Genomic DNA, 26,172 nt, shown 5'->3' with positions numbered 1-26,172 from the left:
ATCCGGACTCTTCAAAGAGAGGTTCCCTGGTGGATTGTCGTGAGGCCTCTGCCGAAAGGGAAGACAGTAGCCGTGGGTTATGATCTCCAGAACCCACACATCTGAAGTAATGGCACGCCACTCTACAAGATGCTGCGCCAGCCTTCCCCCAACCAGCGAACCATGGGACTTGGCCTCATGACTGAGTGGTAGCGGCTGCGGCGTTACCTGAGGGCAAAGAGGCAACTGCCCGAGCGGCCTTAGCACCACGGGTACCCTGTCGTCCACCTCTGGTACCCCTGCGTTGGCCTCTTTGACTGCTCGCTCCTCTCGCTTTACTGAAGGACGAGTAATAGCGAAAGGAACCACCCCTCCATTGCTGTCCCCTAGGACAAAAAGGCGGAGGTTGGCGAACTGCAGCTCCCAATGACTTTGCTGCAGCTTTGGAGGTCTGCAACCTCTCAAGGCTCTCGTCAGCCTTGCTGCCAAAAAGGTGTTCACCGTCAAAGGGCATGTTGAGGAGCCGGGACTGCACATCAGGAGCAAACCCCGACTTCCGCAACCACGCAAACCTGCGTATCACGGTGCTCGCCGCCATGGACCTGCTGACGCATTCAGCCATGTCCAAACCCGACTGAACGGACTCTCACATGGCATCCTTACCATCCTGGACCATAGCAAGGAAACCATCCCGTTCGTCCCCTTCGGGAATATGTTCAGCCGCTAACGCAACACAGTTCCACAAAGTGTGAGTGAAACGCGACAAGGCACATATGGAGTTGGCCGCCTGAAGCGCCATACCCCCAGAAGAAAACACTTTGCCCAACCATCAAAACGATGTCGCCCCTATCAGGAGGGATGGTAGGGTACGACGCCTGCTTTGCCGGGGCCGTGGCCGCTTGCACCACCAAACTCTCCGGAGTGGGGTGGCCTGGTCAAGTAGCTACTGGCTGGACGGTATTTTAGCAACAAGGATCTGCCTACCGCCGGGAGACTCTCCGGAGCAGTCCAAGCCGCCGCCACCCTTCTCTGTAGAGCCATATGAAACGGCAGTACCGGGTCAGTTGGGGGACCAACATCAAGGATGTCCGTGAGATCATCCTGCACAAACTCCCCTGGGGGAGCAGACCATCCCAAGTACTCGGAGACCCTAGCCATAAGGCGCCGGTGCGAGGCATCGGCATGAGAGCCAGGCTCAGGCCTACAAAACTCCACCTCCGGAGAGGTGTCCAGTCCACTGGCATCATGCAGTGACTGCCTCAAATCGTCAAATTGACTATGGCCCGAGACCATCTCATCTGGAACCTGACTAGGAACCAGGCCATCAGAATCCTCATCCACCTCCGAAATATATTCCAGGTGGTGAAAAGAAGGCACCCGAGAGTGCTTGCTCTTAACCAGAGCCTTTCTAGGGGGTTCCCCCTTGCCACGGGGTACCTTCGACACCCCGGCCTCGAAAGGCGTTGAGTGAATCAGCGTCGAGAGAACAGGCATCAGCGTCGAGTAAATCGGCGTCGACGTCAGATGCAGCGCCACCAGCATCGACGGCGTCGACGCAGTCCTCAAAGCCGGAGCTCCGAGCGTGTCCTTCGACGACCTGAGCGTCGACGGCTTCGACGACCTGAGCGTCGACGGCTTCAACGACTTCCTCGGAGCCGGAGCCTCGAGAAAGCCTGTCGACGCCCTCGACGCCTCAGGCGTCGATGTCTTCCTCGAAGACATCACCGGTGCACATGGTCTCGAACGCGTCGAGGACCGGGACCTGGAACAGGTACGTCGAGAACGAGTCCCCTTGTCTGAACGGGACCTCTCCCGTGACTTGTGCCGACCACTCTTGCGAGCGGTGTCTCGACCTCTCGCGGCCGACCCCACTCGGGGGCGTGGACGGCTTAGTACCCTGCGACTCGATAATCGCCAGCATTTTCTTCCTGAAGGAAGCCCATTCCTCCGGCGTCGCACGGCTGGTGGGGTAAGCGACGTGCCGGGCAGAGTCCTCAGAAGAGGACCTGGAAGACGACCGCTGTCGGCGCTTCCGAGAATGCCTCGAAGAGGCCGAGGAGTGGCGAGACGACTCCTAGGAGACCCACGAGACTTCCGACGACGACGCGGAGAGTCACCTCTCGAATCATCCGTCGAAAGCCCTGCAGACTTCGACTTCTGGGGTTTGGACACCCGACCTAGCGACAACTTCTTCTTATGTTCCCGTAAGGCTTTGGACGTGAGCGACTGGCAGTAGATACAGTCATCCGTGTAGTGGGCCTCCCCGAGGCACCAGAGGCAGGCGTCATGCGAGTCCGTCACCGACATCTTGGGCCCACACTCCCCGCAGTTCTTGAAGCCCGGACGCGGGGTCGAAGACGAAGTAGAAGACATCTTCTTACGAAGGATATTCGCACAAAATACGAACAGGTTCGAAGAAACGAACTCCAAAGAGTCGAGGCGTAACCGAGATTCACGAAGCAAAACGTTCGCGGAAAAAAACGGAACTGAGGCTACGGGCGTCGTGCGTCCTACTTATCACATCGGATGACGGAGGAGGTCCTCGATGGTGGCGCATCGACGTCATCAACGCAGACGCCGAAAAAAGTTTCCGAAGCAGCACAGCTGTGGTGATTACCTGTCATAGATATGGAATACGTCGGAGGACCCAATCCCCTCGAAATAGCCATCTTAGTTAAGTAAACATGAGTGCCTTACCAAAGTGCAGCAAATGGGACAACTGATCCAAGGCAGAAATTAGGAAAAATAGGTTTCTGTGCCATATTAAATTCAGAAAAGAACTTTGGTGTGGAAAAAGATAGCAATAACAAGACTTCAGGCAAAAAGCTAAAACAACGTTCCAATCCATAAGCCGAAATAATGGCTAACAAAAAAGGAACTTATTTTATAAGAACATGCAAGCGAGGGGGGTGTTTGATTGCTGCAAATGCGCCACTGGTTATTACCATCGTGATGGGAGCATGAGATAAGCACGAGTAAGAACTCTTGGATGTGTCTTACAAACCCTGTAGAGACCCTATAATTGACTTGAAATATTGGAGTCCAAGATTCATGCTCTCTCCTCTTGTTTTTGTTTAAGCCTAATGGTTTGGTCATTCAAAGTATTTACAATGCTTTGATCAGTATTCCAAATTGTCATTAAATAAACCTTTGGGCAAGTTAATCTCAAGATATGCTGGTATTATTCATCATTAAATAATCAATTCTGTGACATTCACTGTTCCCCTCCCAAAGTCTAATCGGTATACCAACACCTCACTTTTGACCTTGAGATTCTAGATGAGCTATTTCATATTCCTTGAACCTTTCGACAAGTTAAAGTCTAAGTGAGTCTGAGAAATCAATTTTGTGACATTACCGATGGATGTTCATATGTTTGCTACATTTGGACTCTAAAATGAGTTGTTTATAAGAAATTTAGATCTATTTCCGCCAGGGTGCAAGAGAAGGAGAGGTGACTACAGAAAAAAAAAAGGTTTGGTCAACTGTTTTGGCTTCATCGTTGCTTTTCCCAAATGGCAGGGGTGCCTTTGGTCATAATCAGGTAAGACATTTAACACTATTGGCATTAAAAAGGCATCAAGAGGAGTCTCACGGTATAAGGAATGGGACGAGAACAAAGTTCTAAGAGTACACTGTGAGGGGTCAGAAATGAGAGATGGAGGGGTCAGAAATGAGAGACCGACACAAAGTTGTAATTTTCTCAACATTTTCCATGTTTATTAGAAAGAAAAGTGGGATGGGATAAGCCCGTTTGTCTCTATCCTAACAAGAATGTTCCTGGCTAGCAAACTAAAACAAAATAAAATGTACCTAGTGCCAAAATATATCCGACACTCACACTTAAACAACCAAAAATGTGTCAAGTAAACGTGTCTGTTTCCAGTTTAATCAACAATTTCAAATTATAACTCCAATAAAGTAATCCTCAAGTCAGGAACTCTTTCAAAAGTCTTGTCCCAACAGTGTTTGATTCAGTTCAATTAAACATTTCTTTTATTCACCATGTTCATCAAAATGGCAAACTAAATGTATCTTCCATAGAACACTTGTTAAAAAACCAAAGCAACTGTTTCTTCCACCTAGTATTCTTCTCAAGAGGTCTAAAGGCTTACTTCGGATAGACCAACAGTCTTTTCTGTAGAATACTCTTGTCAGAATGAAAAAACAAATCTCTCTTGTTGTCAGAGTGATAAAGCAAATATTTTCTTTCCACAGCACTCTTTATAATGACAAAGATTTGTCCTTTAAAGCAACTGTTCCTTTCCTGGTTTACTCGCCTGCCAGGAATGGTTTCAACTTCACACAAGATGTTAATGTTCACTGCTTGTGGCAAAGTTTGTTCCAAGACACTCCACACCAACATCCCATATGAGGAGATTTGTACAAGGTTTGCCTGGTTCTTTGCTTATGGCAAAATGGGTTCCAGGTTTCCCCAAACTGACATTTCATGTATGGAGAATTGTACCCTTTTAGCCCTTCTGTCTCCGCTTCAGTCTTTTGACTGATGGTAATGCGGGTTCCACGTTTCCCCAAACTGGCATTTCATTTAAGGACAATTGTACTCTTTGCCCCTCTGGTCTGCGTGGTCGGGGTTTAGATTGCCTCCCCAAGTGTCTGTCAGCTTTACTACACATCCCGGGGCACCCAACTCCTTGTGGTCAACTCACTGGCTTAACATGCGTCTGCCACAAGGGACTGTTACTGGGCTGATTGCCCCAGGTACCCAGAGTCTAACTGGGTTCAAGCATCGCTCTCTCGCGCCTTCCACAATGGAAACTTCGCTGTTCCGCAAGATCGCGTCTCGTCAGATCCTGTAGCAGAGGACTTCTCCAGGAGTCTCTTTCCTGTGGCATGAGACACCTCCAGGCGGGTGCCCGTGAGCGTCGTCCTCCTTCAGCACGGCTCACCTCTGTGGTTCTTCCTTGGAGCCAGTTACCTGCTCCGCAGCTTTCCGTTTCTTCCTTCAGACTGCGACCAGCTCCTCCACTCCTGCCACCCTCCTCTGCACAGTAAGCCGCACCATTTGGAAATCTCCTGCATAGCTGATGATCTTGCAAATAACTAGCTTGCATCTGTAGATTAGGGTTGTGCCTGTTCCACTTTAATTTCTCTCTCCTCTTCCTCAGCCAAGTGCCATGGGAGTTATAGTGATTGAAGTCATAATGTTTTTACACTTTCCAAAGTTATTTTGTTTCAATTGTGTGTAGAACAAGGTTTGTTGAAACCAGAAGATGTTCTGTGAATATCATGTGCTGTAATATTGTGTTCCAGACTGTTACCCAAGACAGAACCCTTATAGTCAGGGGACATCACATGTGACCATTGGCATTCTAAGGGAAGCTTATTCTGTTCAGGTGGTTTCTCACATAATGTTCTTTGGGTTTTAACCTGGGAGTGCCTTGTACAGTGACAGCATGCCATCAGGTATGCAGGGATTACAGAATCTTCGTCCTCAAAAAAGATGTATACTGCATGTCTCCTAAGTGAGTCACCACTTTTCCCCGCCAGCCTCCTACCATGTGATCCACCCTCATGATGCGACACACAGGGTCAGGATCAGGTAGCGCCTGCCTTCCCATTGCCACATTGGAAGAGACTTTAGGCTGGGGATCAGTGATTACCCTGTAGGATTAATCACAACACCCATTAGAGACAATGATCTAAACTGTTCACTCTTCAGTCTCTTCCATCATTTATAGTGAACAAAGTGACATTCACATAGAAACCACTCCACCACTATATGAGGCAAGGGTTTAAAAGCACCAACCTAGAGAAACCCTTGATGTGGGAGCCTAGACTCGTTCACTGAACACTGATCGTCTGTCTTGGTCTAACAAGTAGTGATCTTGGTTGCCATGTGATGCGGGATTAGCGCCCCTAGACTGACCGACTATGGAATTTTAAGCCTGGGCTACATATTCCGACAGATAATGCAGTCAGATCCTTCAAAGTCTCCTCAGGATCTAGTTCCATGTACTCCAAGCACTTATAAAGCTCTTTGCATATAGTTTTTTTGAATGGATTCAACATCTTTCAATTAGACTAAGCACAAGAGTGTAAAAGAACAAAACAGAGCTGCAAATTTACATTTTCAACAAAGTGACATGTGCATTTGTCCATATTTTACATTAACAAATGCATTATATAGTAGCCATATTTAAAGTGTGTCAAATTGTACAACACAACGTTTCTTGAATTATCACCACATGGGAAAGAAAAAAAGAAACCAAAACTAATAGGAGATGATGATCAGGTGGTCAGACCACTTATTCAAGCCGACCCCCCCCCCAGCCCCCACAAGGAGGACAGAACATTGCTTAAACTATGAACTGGACTCTTCGCCCCTCCCCTAGCACTTCATGTTCAGCTTTAGTGATTAAGCCTCATAGTACCCCCACACCTCGCCCAATGCCTGGGGTGAATGGGGGGCAAAAAAGAAGGCAAGCATGTAACATTGTCCTGTGTCCAATCCATGCAGTTTTTTACCCTCATTTTTGCTGGATCATGTTGAACAACATGTGTCTGAAAATGTGTACTTGGTTCCTCCATAGCTAACCTTCAGTTTGACTGGACACCAGGCACTGACAACAGCCCCCACTATGACCCATGCTTTCCTAATGTCCAATGTTTTTCTCTTCACTGTTGTCGCCAGTTAAAAAGGAGAAGCCAACTACCATCTATGCGCATCTTTCATTCTCCTAGAGGAGCACATCTCTGCTGGGGTTATCCACAAGCACTATGATTCACTGTACCAGTATAGGATTGAATTGAACCACTTGCTGTACTTTGAACACGGTATGCTCTTAATAAAACCTCCATTATTGCTCTGCTGAAACAACCACTGGGCATCCGGAACAGACTCCAAAGCTGAAATTAAGTCAGTCTTTTGCTGAAGATGGCGCTCTGGAAACCCGGAAAATTAGCTGCCCCCTCTTTATGTTTTCTATCAGTTCCAGTGGGGAATCCAGGAGCTCAATTGGCGTATTGTCACAGAGTTCAGATGCGCTTTGAATAGATTCCCAAGATTTCTTAGCCTCCGTTTGTAAGTTTGTTTTATTATTGTGTACCTGCTGGAGATCTTTCAGTGGGCTTAATCCAGATGTTCATGGCCTACAATCTGATCTCTGTAGTAGACGTAGATTTCTCCACTCTTTCCAGAGGTGCCACCAACTCTCACAAGCTCTGTGCGCACCATCGTGCTCCACGCTATTGACTATGTTCATATGAACCTCCAGAGATTTGCCCTGACATTGGTTTTACACTCTGATCAGTCTCCTGTAGGCAATCCTGCCCGCCACCTCCCAATTGCTCCAAAACACCCCTATGACCAATGGGAGTGGCCCCATGGGCTGTATCATTCTCAAGGAGTTCCACCACTCCGCTTATAATAAGAGGGCGTCTGCCGCTTCCCCACCAAGAGTCATTACATGCAAGAAAGCTGAAAGCCTCCACTGGCCATCCAAATGCCCAAGAGTGCACGCTTGTTTTATCAAATTAATGACTGTGTGGTTAGTCATTGTTTCCCTCGTGGGAATTAAATGTATATATATTGAAGGATAAAAGGTTTATGGAGGGGTGGCAAAGTGTTGAGCATGAGGTGGAGAGGAAGTGATGAGGGGTACACGGGATGAGGGGGGCTCCACCCATAAACTAAATCTACAAGAAAAAGAAATTAAGTATGCTATTAGTCAGTAATTGATTTTGATGCAACACTGTAGAATCGCCATGGGCTGCTCCTCAGGACTGACTGGGCTCCAACAATTTACGGCAGGATAGTGATCACATTAGGAGCCCCTCTCACTGCTCTCGCTGATCAGGCATGTACCACAGCTTCAAGTTCTGCTTCTATATTGAAAGTATCCAGAGGTACAGGGGTATGTTGCCTCTGTTGGGAAGTCTAAGGGTGATCAAATGCCAAACCTGCTAGCTCTCCATCTGTCTGCCATGTGTGGGATGCTGCCCCCACACACCTCCACATACTGGTGGGAGGGCGGATATCCCTTACAAATATGCACAGGGCATGGTGTGACTTCAGAACTTGGTCACCTTGCCACCACGCCCATATGGCTAGCTGTGATGGTGATTTTTAAGCACCCAGTTTTGGTCCCCCGAAAGTGTGTTGTGGTTTGGGCTGGTGGCAGTAGCAATTTAGTTTTGGCTACACTAGGGTTTTAGCCACTTCTACTGCATTACTAGTCCGAAGCACATATATGCTAGCCGTGGGGTTTATAGTGCATTTTTAAGCCCCGTTCCAGGACATACTTTTCATCTATGTGGACAACTGTGTATGGTCAACACGTCTGTTTTGCTAATGTAGGCTTATCCTGGCCTCACAAAGGCACTCTTGTTTTGACTAAAACATTAAAGTTCCACCCGACTTTGGATCTACATCCTGTTGGAGTGAGTCAGTGGGTTTGGAGGTTTTGAGGGCAGGCCCCATTGGCTGACGTCCAAAACCTATGTGTGCTCACCTGTGATGTGACTGCTGGAGGTCTGGCATAAACCAGTCCCCCCCCCACCCCCAAGTTAATTTATCATCAGTGGGAGACTGCAAACCTCAGATTCTGAACTCCTAGAAGACTACTGATGAGGATAGGCTGATGAGGATCCTGGTGTAGCACACTGGTTGGCTCTGGGTTCCTTTCCAGTAGGTGGAGTCTCTTCCGGGGCAGTAACTTCCGGTCAACTGAGTTGGCTGGATTGGCTATTCCCTTTGTGACCTGGTCCACAGCACTGTCTCTCTAGCAAATCCTTCTGAAAGTCAAGGGACTTGCTGCTGCTGAGCTTTGTCTAAACTCAGTTTCTGGGATGTACAAGGTGGCCTCCTGATTTTGCCCCAGTTATGCGGCCTTTGCTTGCTGCCCTTCCTGTTTCCCTGAGCGGACCAGGAAAGTTGGTCTGGTTCGCCCTTGCACCTGTTGCCGTCTTCATGACTGCTGGGTCTTCTGCCTCGTAGGTCATCCTACCAAATGTCTGGTTTGTTGCTTCTTCTGGTAGTCTGGATTCTTACTGGGGTTGGAGTTTGTTCAGCTTTGAGCCCCCAACCATGGCTAGCCAGACCTAAACTTGGCACCTAAGATCTCTGTTCACCCACAGGTCTTGGGCAGAGTTTGACACATCCAGCATCATGAGTACTTGTCCCAATATCCTGATAGATCTTGATGATGTTGTTAGGTGTCCCTTGGATCTGTGAGTGGTGCCCGCTCTACTGTTGAATCCCATGGCTTAGAGTGGGCTTGTGCCCCCTCTTCAACAGCTCTTCCTGGCCTGCTCGTGCCCTAGGCTGAAACTCTTCTTTGGGTCCCCTCGGGCTGGTCGCCTCTTCTGTTGCACTTGTGAGGTAAAATGAGAACTTGCATTACTTTCCCCTATACGCGGGGCAGACCAGTAGGACTTGGTCCCTTTCTTTGCTGTTGGAAGTTCTAAAGTCCTTTTAAGTGACTTACTAAAGGTTTATGCCGGAACAGCCATTTTTCCTGTCCCCCCGCCCCCAACGGGGACTGGAGTTTTTAGAACAAAGAATGGGGACAGTGATTTAGTATGGGTTTTAATATAATAAATCACTGCAATTCACTGCATGTTACATTGTTTTGCAACTGTTTCTAAAAGGTGAACTGGGACCTCTTAAGGACCAGTACTAGCATTCTGATTTTACTCGCCGTTGTGTTGGCCTTTTGAGCTTGTTTCCTAAAGGGATCCAACCCCTTTCTACCCTCTTTTTTTAAAGCTATCATAGGCCTAACATTCACACATTAGGTCAGTCTCCTATATAGTATGTCTTGGGAGAGTTAGTTGAAACCAATGTCATTTATTAGTTGTTTTCTTTTATAGTACTACATTGTGGTGTATGTTAGGAGTACTCCATTTGACGGCTTGAATCATAAAGCGACAATAAATAAATGTATATCTATTTCTACTGTAATTATGTTTGGAATATTTTATTGTGTCACAGTAATTCTACTTTGGTACTAGGCCACCCCCACTAATGTTACACATTGAAAAAACATTCTTCTAACTTGGTGGAAAACCTCCTTTCTTCCTCAGCATAGGTCTCTTCACACCCCTCATCAGAGGGTTATGAAAACATGTCCCCAACAGATGGACAAGCCAACAAGCTAATAAAACAATGGCACAATCTGAACCGCTTATTCCAGTGCACCAACACCATTCCTCTGCATCAATGATATGATAAGTAATTTATAACGCGCCAATATACAAGTGTTTCTAGGCGCGAAATAGAATTGTTTTCTAGCTTTGTAATTCGTCAAACACACAATATGGTCTGACAATTCTAGCAATCAACAGCTCACATTGAGAAACTCTGTGCCAGGCTGACGGTAGCAGAATGATGCAGCAGTGTGATGGACGATTCTGTGACTAAGCTCCAGAAAGAATGAATGGTGTACAAGACGGACCTCAAAAGGCAATAATTAAGAATGAGGATTTATAGGGGCACTCAAGATGTAACAGTCCTTTGAATGCATGTATCCACACAAATACAAAAAGAAAACAGAGCAATTCCGGAAACTCTCAACATGATGGTCTTTGGGAACCGCAGTATATTGCCATATTTTCTAGTCGACAGGGCTCACAAAGCACCACGCCTGATATACCCTCCTGGTGTTCCCCTACGCTCTATCATAACCTGGACATTTAACTACATGGTCAGAGACGCATCGCTGACGGCTGCCAGAGAGAAAGTGAACTGAGATACCAAAACAACACATTTCAATGTACTTCGATTTTCAAGAGGCACAATTTCACGTGGCTTAACTCACTTTTTCCGCTGAGCTTACATAAGCACTAGACATGCAGAACAATAAAGTGATGGTCTGCATAACCCTTTTGCCAATGATGTTCCAACACGAAGAGATGCTTGCTTGACGTGATGTTTTGTTTTTATAACCCCTGTTGCATTTTATAGTTATAGTCATTATGAATAGGCATAATATTATGCATTACCAATGCTTCTTGCGTTCATGTAGATTCGATCCGCTGGTTTGGAGTAGTAATGGATGGTGATCGGAGTGCTACTGCTAACCCCATAGCGTGGAACACCATCTTATACTATGGTCGTTTTTTTTAAAAGCATTGTGAGGAGTCAGGAATGAGACATGGACACAGAGAAATTTTCTGGCTATAAACATTTATTAAATGATAAAGGGGTTGAAGAATGCATTTCTTTCCCTAGTGTACAAGTGTCCCTACCTCAACCAAAACTAATGGATCTGTCTTTTGTCAAGATGTCCAAACCAAAAATGTATCCCGTGCCCGAAATCGTATCCTGGCCCTCACACTAAAAACAAACTATGGTGCAAAGGATATTGTCTCTGAGTTTCAAAGTGCACAAATGTTCAAATCCAACAAAAAGAATAACAAATTCCTTGTAACTCAAGAGGACAACTTCTTCCTCTTGATGTGTTCACTGCTCTTGAGGAAATGGCTCCCTTCCCCTAAACAACTCACAATCACTTACTATGCACCTAATCTACAGACCTCCCGGGCCCCTTGGGGCCTTTGAGGAAGACCTACATAGTATACTCGCCAACAACCTTAAATCTACCTCCCAACTACTGTTGCTAGGTGACTAACTTAGGATTCAATGATCCAGCGGACAAATAGGCTTTAGAAATGGCCAATACCATCACTGCACTCGGCCTATCGCAAAAAAGTTAACCAACCTACTCATATAAAGGGCAGAACCTTAGATTGGTTGGCAGACTACAACTGCTCAGCCACCATTACCGCTATCACGCCTCAACCATGGACTGATCACTCTCTTGTGTCCTTCACACTATTAACTACCAGACCCCAACAATTGACCCCACACAAGGCTCCACCTTGTCCAACTAGAAATAAAAAGAACATCACCGTAGATAAAGTGATGCCTGCTATCCTCCCTATTTTAAACGCTCTACCAGATAACCTTGACCCACGTACTCTAGTGCATAAATATAATAAAATCATGCTTACTACTTTGGATAGAATTGCCCCACTTAAATTAAGAACAAGTAAAGCTAAAGCCCACCTTAACAAGTGGTTCACTGTCACGCCTCCTCCCTGCCACACCATTGCCAGACAGCCTTCCAATTTCACATCCGCCACCCCTAACCATGCACACTTCATCCGGCGTGTTCCCCATAACACTCACCGCACTCAGCAACTGAATTATCAAGGACGGCTACGACCTTTCCTGCATTGGAATCTGCCATGGCGCTTCTCTCCAGGACGGCGCCCGTCCACGGGCCCCCGGAGACTACGATCCAGCGCACGGAGTGCTTCCGATCAGGTGACCAAACGCCGGCAACAGGCGGCCAATCGCCGGTAGACTCCCCGTGCAGCGTTGAGGGTCACGTGACGCGGATCCGCGTTTCCCTCGTGACTATCACGTGCTCAATTAAATGCAGTCAAAAGGACAGGGGAAATGTGGAACAAACGCTTCACAGCTGCTTTTCGGAGTGATGCACGGCGTTTTTGGATCTTGCTTAGGATTCGGATTTCTTTGACCACGGAACGTTGCATGGATTGCTTTTGGTTTCTTCCTCAGGGTCAGGCGAACTTTGATCTCCAGGCATCACGACCTTTGTCTTTGCATAAACTTTTTGAACTTTGGATATTGGACCTTGGAAACTGTTTTCTTGCCTTTCGACCCTGGATTGTTAACGGATTGTTTATGGATCATCCACTGGCTACCTGACCTACAGGTGTTCCCCATCAAGAGTGCCCACAAGGACCCTCCTGTTTTCCCCTACCCCTTTGAGGTATCCTGACCAGCACATTTGGGTAAGCCCTTTAGCTTCTTCCATCATATGGTATTGTGATCATTGTGACTGTCTGCCCTAATCATTTATTGCCTTACAGTGGTCAGGGGGTCCTTCCGGTGTTCCTGGTTCCAGCTTGACGGCACTCCACACCTGTGGCCTCAAGAATTGCATTGGTAGTGATATTATTCTTACCAGTGTGGTACTTGGGGACGGAGGTATCTTCATCTACACGACCATCAAGATCACAACATTCACTCCACAACTAAAGGACCTTCGCCTACTGAAGAGAAGGTGCAAAATGGACTGGAGACTATGCCCATCCATCGAGAACAAAAAGTAACTAACAACTACTTCTGTGCATTATAAAAATGAAGTTTGCCTGGCAAAACGGAACTCGTATAACGAACGCATTGCCAAATCTAACCAAAGTATGAAGGAATTATTTACCATACTAAAAGAACTTGAGTCACCGATCCCTATACCTGACTTGTGCAACAAAAATAAGATCTGGTGCTCAGACATTCAACAGGCACTAGCTAATAAAATAAATACTCTACAAAAAAAATAAAACCACAGAAAGATTCCCTGAACCTACCACACTCCGCTAATACCCTTCCACTTAGCGTTATACCCACTGACCAGACTAATAGATTCCACTTTACCAAAACTTCTGTCTTAGAGGTAGAAAAAAAATCATATTATCCCTCAAGCCATCCAATTGTAAAGGAGATATTTGCCCAGCACAGATTATAAAAGATGCTGCTAGAGATATCACCCCATTTATCTCCAAATTAATCAATGCTTCTTTTCATCTGGTACTATCCCAGCCAATTTAAAACAATCTTGGGTTCTCCCACTCCTACAGAAGCAAAACTTAGATCCACTTATTGTTACCAACTCCCGTCCCATCACAACAGTACCATTTTTAAAATACTCAATAAAGTGCCCTATACACAGATTCAAAAGCACGTTGAGCTGCATAAACTCCTAGGGGTCAGACAGTCTGGCTTCCATCCTATACATGGGACAGAAACTGCCCTGATAGATTTGAAAACACAGATCGATGAGCTGAGATATAGAGGGAAGACAGCACTGCTTTTATTGCTTGATCTCTCAGCTGCATTTGACTTGGTGGATCATAGGGTCCTCTGTGGGCACCTGGACTCAGCAGCACACTTCTCCACAGAGGCTATCAAATGGATAAAATCCTTCCTGAGCGAGAGAACTATGAGGGTATTCTCCCCATCGGCAGCAGCGAACCCTACCCTGATCCTGTTTGGTGTACCTCAGGATTTCCCCTACCCTATACAATATATTAACCAAAACCTTGTTCGATGATTTGGATCTTCTGGGTATCACCTACACTAACTATGCAGATGATACACAGATTCTCCTCCGGCTTTCTGGGGATCACTCCAAGGACTTGGCGTTGGTGAATAGGGTATATCTCATCCAGGCATGGATGGCCACCTATGGTCTATGCCTGAATGATGACAAGACAGAGCTGATAATTCTAGGTACTCACTCCAACATCAATAAATTCGGCAACGAATATTCATCATTTACCATCGATGGAAACATTATTAAAGTTTCCAAGGAGGTAAAAACCCTTGGATTCTACCTCGATTCTATGTCCTTTGATAAACAACTAAAATCCCTGGCCTCTACCACAGCTTACACATGTAAGCTTATCAGAGCTGGTAAGCCATTTCTCTCTAATGACAGTTGCATCATCCTGTCCAGAGCATTAATCCTCTCTAGGTTAGACTACTGTAATGCTTTATACAGTGGTGCTAACAAAGCAACTATACAGAGATTACAAATTCTGCAAAATAATGCACTAAGAGCTGCATTAGGCATAAATAAAAGTACACATTGCCCCGATTAGACGTCAACACAAGTGGCTCTCTATCTATAACAAAATACAGTTACAAAATGGCCTCTCTGACCCATTAAGCCCTAAACAATGCTGCCCCAGGCGACTTAACAGACAAACTGCTGAGAAACATATCCAGCAGGCCAACTAGAGTTAGCAACTGTAACTGCCTCCTGGTACCAAGATTTAGACTTCCAGGATTGGTGGCAATAGCTTTCCTGTGAAGGCTGCTAATCTCTGGAACTCCCTACCTCACGTACTGGGAGTAGACCAACCTTATCTACACTTTAGAAAGAGATATCACCCACCTTAACCTGATGGAAGGCTAGTCAGACGTTCAACCTGATGGAAGGTTAGTCAGATACGATATTTCTCTCTCCTATGCTGCTCATCACTGTAAATATTAGTTGTAATTGTACTGTATAGATTGAATTGTATATGACCTTAACTTTTTTCCTATCTTCTGCCTGTAATTAAGGTCACCTGTATATCCTTGTGATCACATTGTAATTATTTGAAACTTTGTAAACTTTGCATCCTCGTATTGCTGCGCCCTGTTACCTGCGGGTCTGGTGCGCATTAGAAATAAATAAATAAAACAAACAAACAAACCAGTTAAATAAATAAAACAAACAAGACATTTCACAATCTTATGGGCATGGATCTGCCTTAAGATTCTCTTCTTACTATTGTTCATCATACATACTTGAATTTGCCTGGTATACTCTCCTGCCTCATCTTTGATGCACACTCTTTCACTTTCTTGTAAATACTTGTCCTTTCCTGGTATACTCTGCTGCCAGGACTAATAAACACTTGGCATTACCAACACTTGGTATAGTTTGTTACCAAGTTACACCATACACCTTCTCTCTGGTTTCCATTCTTGGCCTCAGCATGTTTGTACTAAGGGTCCCAGACCCCAGTCCCACTCTATAGGGCTTTTGTTATGCGCCAGACAGTGCTTCAGCATCCCAACCCTTTCCCTGTGCTCAGCTGTTCTCTCCTGTGCTTTCGTGGCGTTCCCAACTCCAAGTTGGGTGTTTCTCCGGCTCTGGCGTAGTTTTCTGCTTTTGCCGGCACCTCCAATAGTCTTTCAGGCTTTGGACGTCTTCCCAATCTCTGCAGTGGTCCGGAAGCATGACTTGCTTCCTTGTGCTTAGTTTCAGTTTCCACAGAGCCTCTTCGAGTGTGTTGCACCACAGCTGGCCCCCTTGCTCAGTGTAACTGCTTGGATTCCGGCACCACCGCCTGTACTTCCCTCTGCCTAGTGCCGGGGAGTTCCATGCTTCTCTTCCCGGCACGGCATGGTTTTGAACCATGTCGGGCCAATTGAATTTCGTCAGCAACTAGACCGCTGATCCTGGTTTGTATTAGGAGTAATCATCATTACTCCTTGCCTCTTCCCAGTTGTTGGCATACTGTTCCTTATCTGATGTTGGGGAAATGAAGGTTGGATCTTGTTGGGAGTAATCATCGCCATCCCCAGCTTCTTCCCCGTCTCAGTTGGTGATACATTATTCTTTGGACGATATTGCGGAGCTCTCGAAGTAGGTTTGGCAGGGGGTTGACAGAGTGTTACAATATGTAATCAAGGCATAAGATAGGAATGAACATCCCTGAAAGGGAATGGGGTGTGTGACTTCATCCGATGACGCTGTGTCCGCCCCATGAGGGTCGCCTCCCCCCACATGGTCCTCCCTCATGTAGCCACCTCCAGGGTCTGGCTCAGGCAGCGGCTGCTGTCCCCATGCCACATGGGAAGAGACTGTCTCAGGAGAAGTGAGGACGCCATCAGATTCATCAGAGCATGCTATCAGCATTGTGCTGGTCAGTTGGGGACACTGGTTAGCGATTAAGTTGGAAATGCAAATTCAATAGGACTATTGTGGACAGACAAGATGGTTGAAGCAGTCTATAATCTAGCAGTTTTTCTTAGATATTGTATAGCACACAATTGCAGTGTGGTTCTAGCTAAACGTATGGTGATATTGAGCAGTGGCATGCTGAAACCCCATCCTAGTGGTGTGTACTTCGGTACATTGACGCAGAATACAAGATACCTCAAAGCAGGAAGCATCAACAAATATCCTTCACTAATGGACATTGTGTAAATATACTAATGCTGCAGGAGACTTGCTTGCAGGAGAGTCAACAACTACTGTCGCCAGCAGGCTGTGGTTTACATAGATATTACTAGCCATGTTCCTTCAATTCTAGAGGGGTTTGCTATATACATTCACAGATTACTGCATTTCAAACACCACACGACTGAGGATGAAAAGGGTTGGTTTTGCTTAGAAACAGGGAGTACAGGTGGTATCAAGACAGTTTTTCGTGGACATGTCAACTAAACGGGAAAACAGAGAGTCCACAGCGAGCTACCTATTAATGTCACACTCTAGGTTGGAGATTCAACATCACATTGGGTGAATACAAGCCATCATCTTTTGTGAAACAAATATCAAGAGATGAAAGAAGGTCGGGATTATAAACATATATTTAATTTTATTCCATAACAAAATAAATAAAAAATGTGGACACCATTGGTCCCTTGTCTAAAAACATAACACATAGCACAATGTGACAGAGAACAAAAGCTGGTTCTGCAGCACAAGTGTGCTTATTCACATATTGGTGTCTCAATAATATACATCAAAACTGAAGTGATGTTAGTAATTTATGGGTGACTTCAAACAATCTGAAATATAATTCAGTTCAAAGAGAATTCCCATATGTGTTGTGCCCAACAAAAGATGATAGCTTGTATTCACCGAATGTGATGTTGAATCTCCAACCTAGAGTGTGACATTAATAGGTAGCTCTCTGTGGACTCCCTGGTTTCCCTTTCTGTATTGCAGTCCTCCCCCAACGAGCCCCTAACAAAGAAAAAGACATTTTGCTCTTTAAGTATTTCTCCATGTCAACTACCAAATTGTTTTGGGCTGGGAACTCTGCACCAACAGAGTTCAATAGATACAGCAACTCAAAGCAATGTGTTCCTAAGGCAGCATTGCATCGGATGAGATTAGCAGAGAACACCAAACTACGAGATTTATGGTTCCACCTACATTTCAGGGAGCATGCTTTTTTCTTCTCCTTGTGATGCTTTATCCAGGATAGATGAGTTAATGGTCACTCGACAGTTTGCCACATCTAGTAAGCAAGTGGCTAGAGATGGCAACATCCTTCCTAAAACAGTCCAATCCCTCCCCAGTACATCTGGTCACATCTGTTGTTGGCATTGAGGCTCCCTGGGCACTGGCGCTTTAAGCAAGGCTTCTTAACAAACCAATCTTTTAGATGGGCAATGGGCATGGATATAGATCCATACTTCAACGCCAACACAGGCGTGGTCTCGGAACCCAGGAGGAACCATTTAAGTTTTGCATTAGAGGGGCTTGCAACTCTAAGGAAGGTGGGATATCGAAAGCTCTGCGACATACATGCAACACTGTAGAATACCAGCTTAAAGAAGTTGAGGAACAATATTCCACTGACAAATCCACTAGCTATGGAGTCAGCTGCCTGCCATCTCTGTGACAGACTTGTTCATCGGGGCATACAAATATACTTCTCGTTGACACTAGTATCGTTATACCAAATGACATGCTGCTGTATGTCATAGAACCAGAACATAACTGTAGAGGGAATCAAAGGATTTGGGAGTGTGTCCGAATTCCAAACTGATTGGACAAAATATAGAGATTCTTCCACTTATGGGCAAACTGGTGAAATAGGAGGAAGCTTAAGATTTAGATGTAAACTGGACAGGATAAATTATTTGGATATAGAAATCTCAATGGACGTGTTCCAGTCGAACTATGTTAAGATGTGGAATGCCATGGCACATAAGGGTCATACATATTAAAAAATAAGCAGTTACCCCTCAATTAAAATATGAATATGGGTTTCCAAACAGCCACGTATTGCATATGTGATCCTTGTCAGCCTTATGGGGCCTACCAGTCCCAGATTTGGAGCCTTATTTTTATATAACTCAATACACTATATGGTGACTCCATAATCAACACACATATCAACTCTAGAAAAGGAGGTTACTGTGGGGGAAGAGTATGGTTCCTAAATCTGAACGCCCAATGCAGCTTTTCTATACTCCCCATCACATGTTATTTACCACAATGCGTATGGTGGTCACTTTTGATATGCAACTTCCATTACACTGTAGTAAACTGGGCATTACTACACTGGGAGATCTATTGTTGATGTTACATTTCTCACTCTGGTCCAGTTGAGGACTAGGTGAGGTTTTGCCTCTCGCAAATTTCTTGTACTTCAGGATTATTGCACTCTGAAATCAAATGTATTGGTCATGGCGGTGAAACCCAAGTGTTATCTGTTTGCTCAAAACATCACTGTTCTCCTGAAACTCAATCAAGTGGTCATCATCTACAAGATGATGCTGACCATGAGACAGTTCCTATGTCCTACTACAGTTGGGCATTAGCGCTTGGCTCCCTTCTTTCAGGCGAGTAAGAGTTGGAAAATACATATGCTCAAACAAAGTCACTGTGACTTAACTAAAGAGATATGGTCTTCATTATACATTGTTGCAACAGTTCTGCTCTACACCCAAGAAATATCTTGTAGCTATACTGGCAGTCAATGAAGCAATTTCCCATTGTGCATCACTGATCATGGTTTCTCTTCCCCTAGCTTGGATCTGCCTTAAGATCACACCATGCTGGGAGAAAGGGGCCGACAGTGTCACTACTATAATTGTTGAAAGCATACCATTGAACCACCAGACAAATATAAAAGTGTGGCAAATTATAGATTTCTCAGTGTGGCTTTGGTGGTGAATAGGTGGCGGATAGTCAGAACATAGTATAGGGGCCCTCTCCCAACATGTGAAGCTTGGTTACTTGATTTCAAAGATCTTAAATGACCGGACCTTGGTCTGAAGAAGGAAAAGGAGTGAAGAAAAGAGGGAAGGAGGGCAGTTTAAGCTTTTGACAGACATTGAAAGGGGGGCGGCGGGGGTGATGTGGCCAGGAAGGGTTGTTTAAATGCAAAGGACACTAATACACAAGAAAATGCTGGACCCTCATGAACAGAGGACTGATGTGTGAGCGAGAACCAATGCACAGATGCATTTCAATCACATGGTTGTTGAATAATGCTTGTTAAGAGGAACTGCATGGGAATGTGATGGGTTCTTACTTCAATGTAACAAAGCTGCACATTAACTAGATATATTTAAAACTACAATACAGATAAAATAATTACAAATGTAAAACACTTCAACTGGCCACTAGGTGGAAGACCATGCAAAACATGTGAAAAGTCAATCCAAAATGTTCGCTAAGCTTCAGAAACCGTGTTGCTGAAAAGTCACTTCTATACCTCAAACTGTGGCCAGTTCATCGCCATGCCGGGCCCGTGCGTGTTCCTCCACCACTTTAGGTCCTCCTGGTCATCGGAGGCCATGATGCCTTGGTACAGGTCCCGATAAAGAGCATGGAACCTGCAAGTAAGAACCGTAGACAGCTTTAGAATACAGCCTGCATCAATCCCATGAGCCTTCAACTCACCGGCCACAGGCTAGGTGAAGCTGCCACCCAAGATCATCAAATGGCACAGATCATTGGAGCCAAAATCATTACCAGGCTGACCTAAACCTTTTACTAAGATTAAATGGATGCAAAGTGCTTCTGGTGCAGTGTCTGAGGTCTTCTCCTCATATCCTTGTCACTGCCTCATTCTCCTCCCACTTGTGCCACACATCCTCCTTTTACCTGCACTGCCTGGAATCCCCTTTTACCTGCACTGCCTGGAATCCCCTGTGTAGCACATCCTCCTGCTCCACCCTTAACATACACCTCTTTCGCCACCCTCCTCTTCTTCAGCCTCCGTCCTTCCAATCATCCAACCAGCACCTCACAACCTCTCATCTATCGCACAACCTTTCACCACAACCTGTATTGCCTCATGCACCAACTCGCATGCATTTTCCTTCCAACACTACTTTGCAAACTCATTCTACTCCTTGCAAACTCATTCTCCCAGCATGTACCCGAGCCCCTCTTGCTCCAATAAGGAATTGCACCCCTCTTGTATCGGCCACCTTTTTCTCCCCTATATGCTACTTCCACCTCTGCACCCCTCCTGCTTCAGCCACCCCTGCTACGGTCCCTGCTTCTCCCACCAAATTATCTCACACACAACTCCAAACTCCTGCACCTTTCATGATTCTTGCGCCACCTTGAAAGTATTCCCTCAGGCTGCTTTGAGCACTCATTACCAAACGACCAGCTAACACAGAAGGCTCTCACCAAGGACAAACCTACCCCAGACTCAAAGAACCAAACTTTCAAACTATTTCACAACTCCATCATACTCTACAGTACACTGCAGATCCTAAAGTATTGAGTTCATTCTACAGTAGTCACCATGAATTTAACAAATTATGTGCCAATAAATTGTGGCACTGTCCCGCCCATCTTCCATATTCCAATAGTTCCGAGCCTAGAGAGATTGCTGACAAAAACAGGATTCTCCAAAGGCATTCCAAGTGCATCCAGACAGCACAATAATTAGGAGGTTGCTCACCTTGGTACAAATTTGGTCACACTTAAAGCACAGTCTCATCAAATTGTCTAGTTATCTAAAATGAAGATGCAATGAACACTGGCACAAGATGCATAGAAGAATGGTTGGATTCAGCTCTACAGATAAGCAGTGTATCCACCACATTTATAGGCAATACTCCCCCAAAAAGTAAGTAGTAAAGAGATTACCAACAAAAAATAGTAAACAGACATACAGAAGCCTGCCCCCACTTCCACAAGCATAGATCAGTGATGTCAACAAAGCAGGGCCTGAATAGCAGCTTTAATGTTATAACATTCTGAAATGAAGAAGCAGTGTATGCGTCTTAGTTTGCATTAATTGCTAGATGCAAAAGGGAATGGGGCTCTAGATGCGATTTAGAGATCAAACCTTTTTACTCTATTAAAGCAATACGCTCATTGGCATTGGAAATTACACCTACCAATAAAATCATTTAACTCCCAACTTCAAAAAATAGGGTGCAAAATATTCCCACTTCAAAATCTTATCTGGAGCCCTGGTTGGAATCACAATCACTTTAACAGTGAAACATAACCCAAGCAGAGCACCAAGTAGCACATTTTGGTCTCTGGATACCACGTGCATGCTCCCAACTCAGGTCATTTTTACCCCTACACCAAAGAGCATCTGCATTCTGAGTAACTATGGGGCAGAGCCAGTGGCAAATGCATAAAAATGGTGGGCAATGATGTAGCTTAATCAGTAATCGTGAATGCAGGGTTGTGATTGTGAGATTTCCCATCAACTAAAGGGGTGTAGCCAACTAAACATACGGCTTAACAAGCAGGAAATTGGCCCATTATTATGAACACAAGGGGCGCTGGCTACATCTTGCTAGAATGGCTGTGCATTTATATCTGCAATTATACTGCCCTGCATTTGCAGGGTTGACTCAAATTCATAGTCAGTCGTGCAAAGAAGAGTGAGGGTAAACTCTAGCCACCTGAACTTTGGGTAATTCAAGGTGCATGGAACTTCAAACTTTTTCAGTGAGTTATGACCAAATAAAAGTTCAAGTGTTCAAAGAAGACCACGATCCGGCAGAGGAGGGCAATCTGCGCAGATCGAGTGTCTGCTCGCACTAAAAATAGAAAACAATTGGGCCTAACCCAGCAAACATTGTAGTGTAAATGTGCTTTTGTACACGGCACACTTAAAAGCCAAGGGAAACAAGAACAACAATGTGAAGCGATTTGCCCAGGATCACATTTTGGTCAAGTGGCAAGGCCGGATTTGATCCCAAGTTATTTGGTTCCACTGGCATTTTGCAATTTAGGCAGTAGTCCATATCCCATCCCATCCCATCTCATCATTAGTTTTGCACCAACATACAATGCTTTCCTTACAGTTACCTTTCGAAAGCTAAAGTAGTATTCTACGTTCAATAAAGCCCTCAGAAAAAAAAGTGTTAAACCAAATGGTAAATGAACCTGAAAACATATAAAACATTTTAAGAAACGTGTTGCAAAATGAATATTAACTCTGATTGGGCAAAGGAGCACAGCTGATGGTGTGCATTGCAAAATGATCGCAAGGTCATACAACAAATGAAGTGCATTAAACATAATTTCCCATAATACAATGTCAGATACAAGGAAGCAAAACAAATGTGTGGCGAGGTTGAAATCAGTGAGCTCCACTAATCTACTACGAGAAGTTGACAAACTTGATTAAAAAAAGCATACGACCTGAGGATTGATTAGTGTAGATTGTTCAGATGTAGCAGTATCTGGGCAGATACCCTAAGAGGGAGGACAATGACGGTAACATAGTTCACTGGGTTAAATGGCCGCTGTAGAGGTGTGTGAGCTATAGGACACACGCTTGCATGTTTGTGAGGCTGACATGGAGTTTCTTCATCCAAGGTGAATTAAAAGTGTCACTTATGTCTGGCAGAAGTAACACCTATCAATCAAATAGGGACACAAAGACTAGGGGTTTTTTTTTAAGGGGCACATTATTATTGCACTGTACACCAGTAAAAGGCACACTTTCCACGAACTGCCTTCTGCTAGATCCAATGCCTTGTGCTCAAGGGAATACACACACAAGGTACATTCTGGTGTGCCGGATTATAAATTACTAACTGCCACCGACATCGCTCAGGAGATACATATGAGATTTCCCTACTAGTAATGTGGAGGCAGCGGAGTACCTTGGCTTGTTTAGACTCACAATAGTAATCTGCATGCCAAGAAACATTTATGAAGGTCAATAAAGCTTATAACTACGACAACTTGCTGCCCACTTTTGTCATGCAATTTAACTCATTCCTTAAAACTCAAGTCTCGAAAATATGCAGAAACAGAGTTCCTGTGTAGCACCATGTATAATATCAGCGCTGGTCTGCCATTCCTGGTGTTTTGGCTCATACAATTTTGCTTTCTTATACAATATTTAAGCTCAAATTCCCCATTATAAATGATAAATTGAAACTAGTGCATCGGCATAGGAGTGAGGAAGCAGGGCATAGCTCAGGGGCAACATGCTTGCCTTAGCAACAAGGCCATGCCATGTGTTTCACGGTCCGGTGCTTAGAAGCTGGAGGAGTTTGCATCAAGTGCAATATAAATCACCAATAAATATAACATTTTTAAAAAGGAGCATGGATTCCAGAAGTGGCTGAGTATTTAGTACTGGACATGGTAGAACCCAAAGGATCTTCAGTGAGGTGTCCAAGTTCTAAACAAGACTTTATCCCTCACTAAGTGGTCCTGTGACCTCTGTTATATCGTGCCTGTGTGTGTTTGTAATGTTTATCAGTAAAGGAAGGTGATGTGCTTGTCTCTGCATGTGAGAGCTGGTGATATCATGTGGAGTGTTGCCTTGTGAATGTTGGAATGTTTACCCAAGGATTCCACACCCAGGGAGTTGGAGCTTCCCAGCCTGGGTGATGGGAGCCAGTGTTATGTCCTGTCCACTTAGCGCCTCCACCAGTGTAATTGAAGGTTGCGTCTCCGCCAGAGTATTTGGTGGTAGTGTCTCCACCAGTGCGATTGGAGATAGCGCCGCAGATGCATGAAGGTGTAGATGGGTGTGTAGGGATAGTGGCCCACAGAAGTAGGGAGAGTGTCCCTCAGAAGTGATATTCCCCATGCTGGTGATGGATGTGAGAAGGAGGGGAATACACTGTGGTGTGCTTGTTCGTGTGGGTTGACGTTTGAGAAGAAGGGAAATATGTTGTGTCTATTTGGTGTATCTGTGTGGGTGCAGTGTGAATCAGTAAAGGAAGGAGATGTGTTGTGATGTGCTTGTCTCTGCATGTGAGAGCTGGTGATGTCATGTGGAGTGTTGCCTTGTGAATGTTGGAATGTTTACCCAAGGATTCCACACCCAGGGAGTTGGAGTTTCCCAGCCTGGGTGATGGGAGCCAGTGTTATGTCCTGTCCACTTATGTATATAACTTAATGTAACTGTGACTTAAGTACTTGTAATAAACATAAGTAATCCCAAGAAGCCTGGAAGTCACTTCATAACAACCTCCCAACACAGGCCTGGTGTGTCATTGAAAATTAGTTTGCATTCTGTAACTTCTAGTTTTGCTTTTCCCATATATTTGGACACAAAAATACCGAAATGCAAAGTGGTGCTGGCGAAAATGCAAAGACCCGTCACATCATCCCCACGAAGTGGAGGGAGCAGGAGCCCTTCTCCCTCCTCACTGCCGCTGCAGGAGCCGCCTTGATGACCGTTGTGCGACTGCTGATTTCTCCGCACTAGTACCGTTCTAATCAAACTGGATGCCGCGTGTCAGCTGATCAACACAAATAAGACCTTCCTTCTGCTTGGGAGATACGGTGAGCCTACGCTGTTATGAAGGCTAAACCCCCGCCCCCGACCCGCAAATGTCCTTTTTGCTGTAATCCGAAATCATTCTGCACGCTGCCTATTCATCTTTAGCAGCCGCCTGATTCCAAAATGGCCGGCGCAATGCAAACCACATATTGAGCATGGTTACTCGGTTGCCTAGCAACGAGGGCCTACTTCTATCCTATCACGACCACCGGCAGGAGAAACAAGCCGGCCCACAGAAGAAGGCCTAAGAAAAAGGCCCCGTCTGCGCTTGGCCCGTGCCCCGTCCCCTAGTTCAAGGCTGATGTGACCGTATACATACACCAACCAAAGGTAAGCCGCACAGTCCTGCACGCCTTGCCTGCGTCGTCCCTCTTCTAAGGGAGCTCGCTACTTTCCGTGTCGCTCAATATAACCACCTCTATACACCACATCTATGAGACTACGAGGCTTCCAAGCTAGTCCTCGCCAGTTCCTCCCAATAAAACGTTGCTCACCGCCCCTATCGACACTCGAAAACTTCAGAGCGTAATCAAATGATTAGCCTCCCCTATTACACTGTCTTCATGGTATACATGCTCTAAGTATACTAATGCGCCTGTTTTTTCACTAAGGTCAGTTTGTAACCTATAATGTAACTACCGAACACCTACAATACCAATTGACCATTACCACTAACACTGTAACCCATCTGCATGCCTCGGTAGACTCTTTACTTTATGCACCCTATTGTTTTATAAAAGACATCTAAATGCAATGTTTTCGACATGGGGACTATATGCTCGTCCTCTGCCATAAATGTTGTGATTACTGTGTTTGACATATCGAGAATTTGCTCCTACCACTAAATTGTCAGCAAAATAACATTTGTACCACGCTACATTGCATCCTATACTGATTAGCCTATGTATTCTACATAATTTTATTCAATTGCACATGACCCACTCGCCTTGAAACATTTCTACAGCCTCAACCCTAGCGCCAGCTGGCTGCTCCACCTACACTATGTATGCTACCTATGCCCGGTCTGTAAATTTACTACTTGCTCTCATTAGTGTCAAACACTATGCCACAGCTTTAGTATCACCTCATACTAAGTGCCAAACCACTACCATGCCCTCCCCCACTTCACCACCACCACCATGGATTAAGCCCACCAAATTC

General features: G+C 45.2%; 1 protein-coding gene across 16 annotated transcripts in view; it reads right to left on the bottom strand.

The window, feature by feature from the left end:
- PACSIN3 (protein kinase C and casein kinase substrate in neurons 3) overlaps window positions 1-26,172 on the bottom strand; it is a 564,411-nt gene that overhangs the window by 59,134 nt on the left and 479,105 nt on the right. For all 16 annotated transcript variants that reach the window (XM_069623167.1, XM_069623169.1, XM_069623177.1 and 13 more), the window contains one exon: window positions 19,990-20,110. In XM_069623167.1, the coding sequence (XP_069479268.1) occupies window positions 19,990-20,110 (121 nt within the window). The remainder of the gene's footprint in view (window positions 1-19,989; window positions 20,111-26,172) is intronic.

This window comes from Ambystoma mexicanum, chromosome 11 (assembly GCF_040938575.1).
Source record: "Ambystoma mexicanum isolate Mex_15411 chromosome 11, UKY_AmexF1_1, whole genome shotgun sequence".
Classification (NCBI taxonomy): domain Eukaryota; kingdom Metazoa; phylum Chordata; class Amphibia; order Caudata; family Ambystomatidae; genus Ambystoma; species Ambystoma mexicanum.
This window is presented reverse-complemented; position numbering and strand designations above follow the sequence as displayed.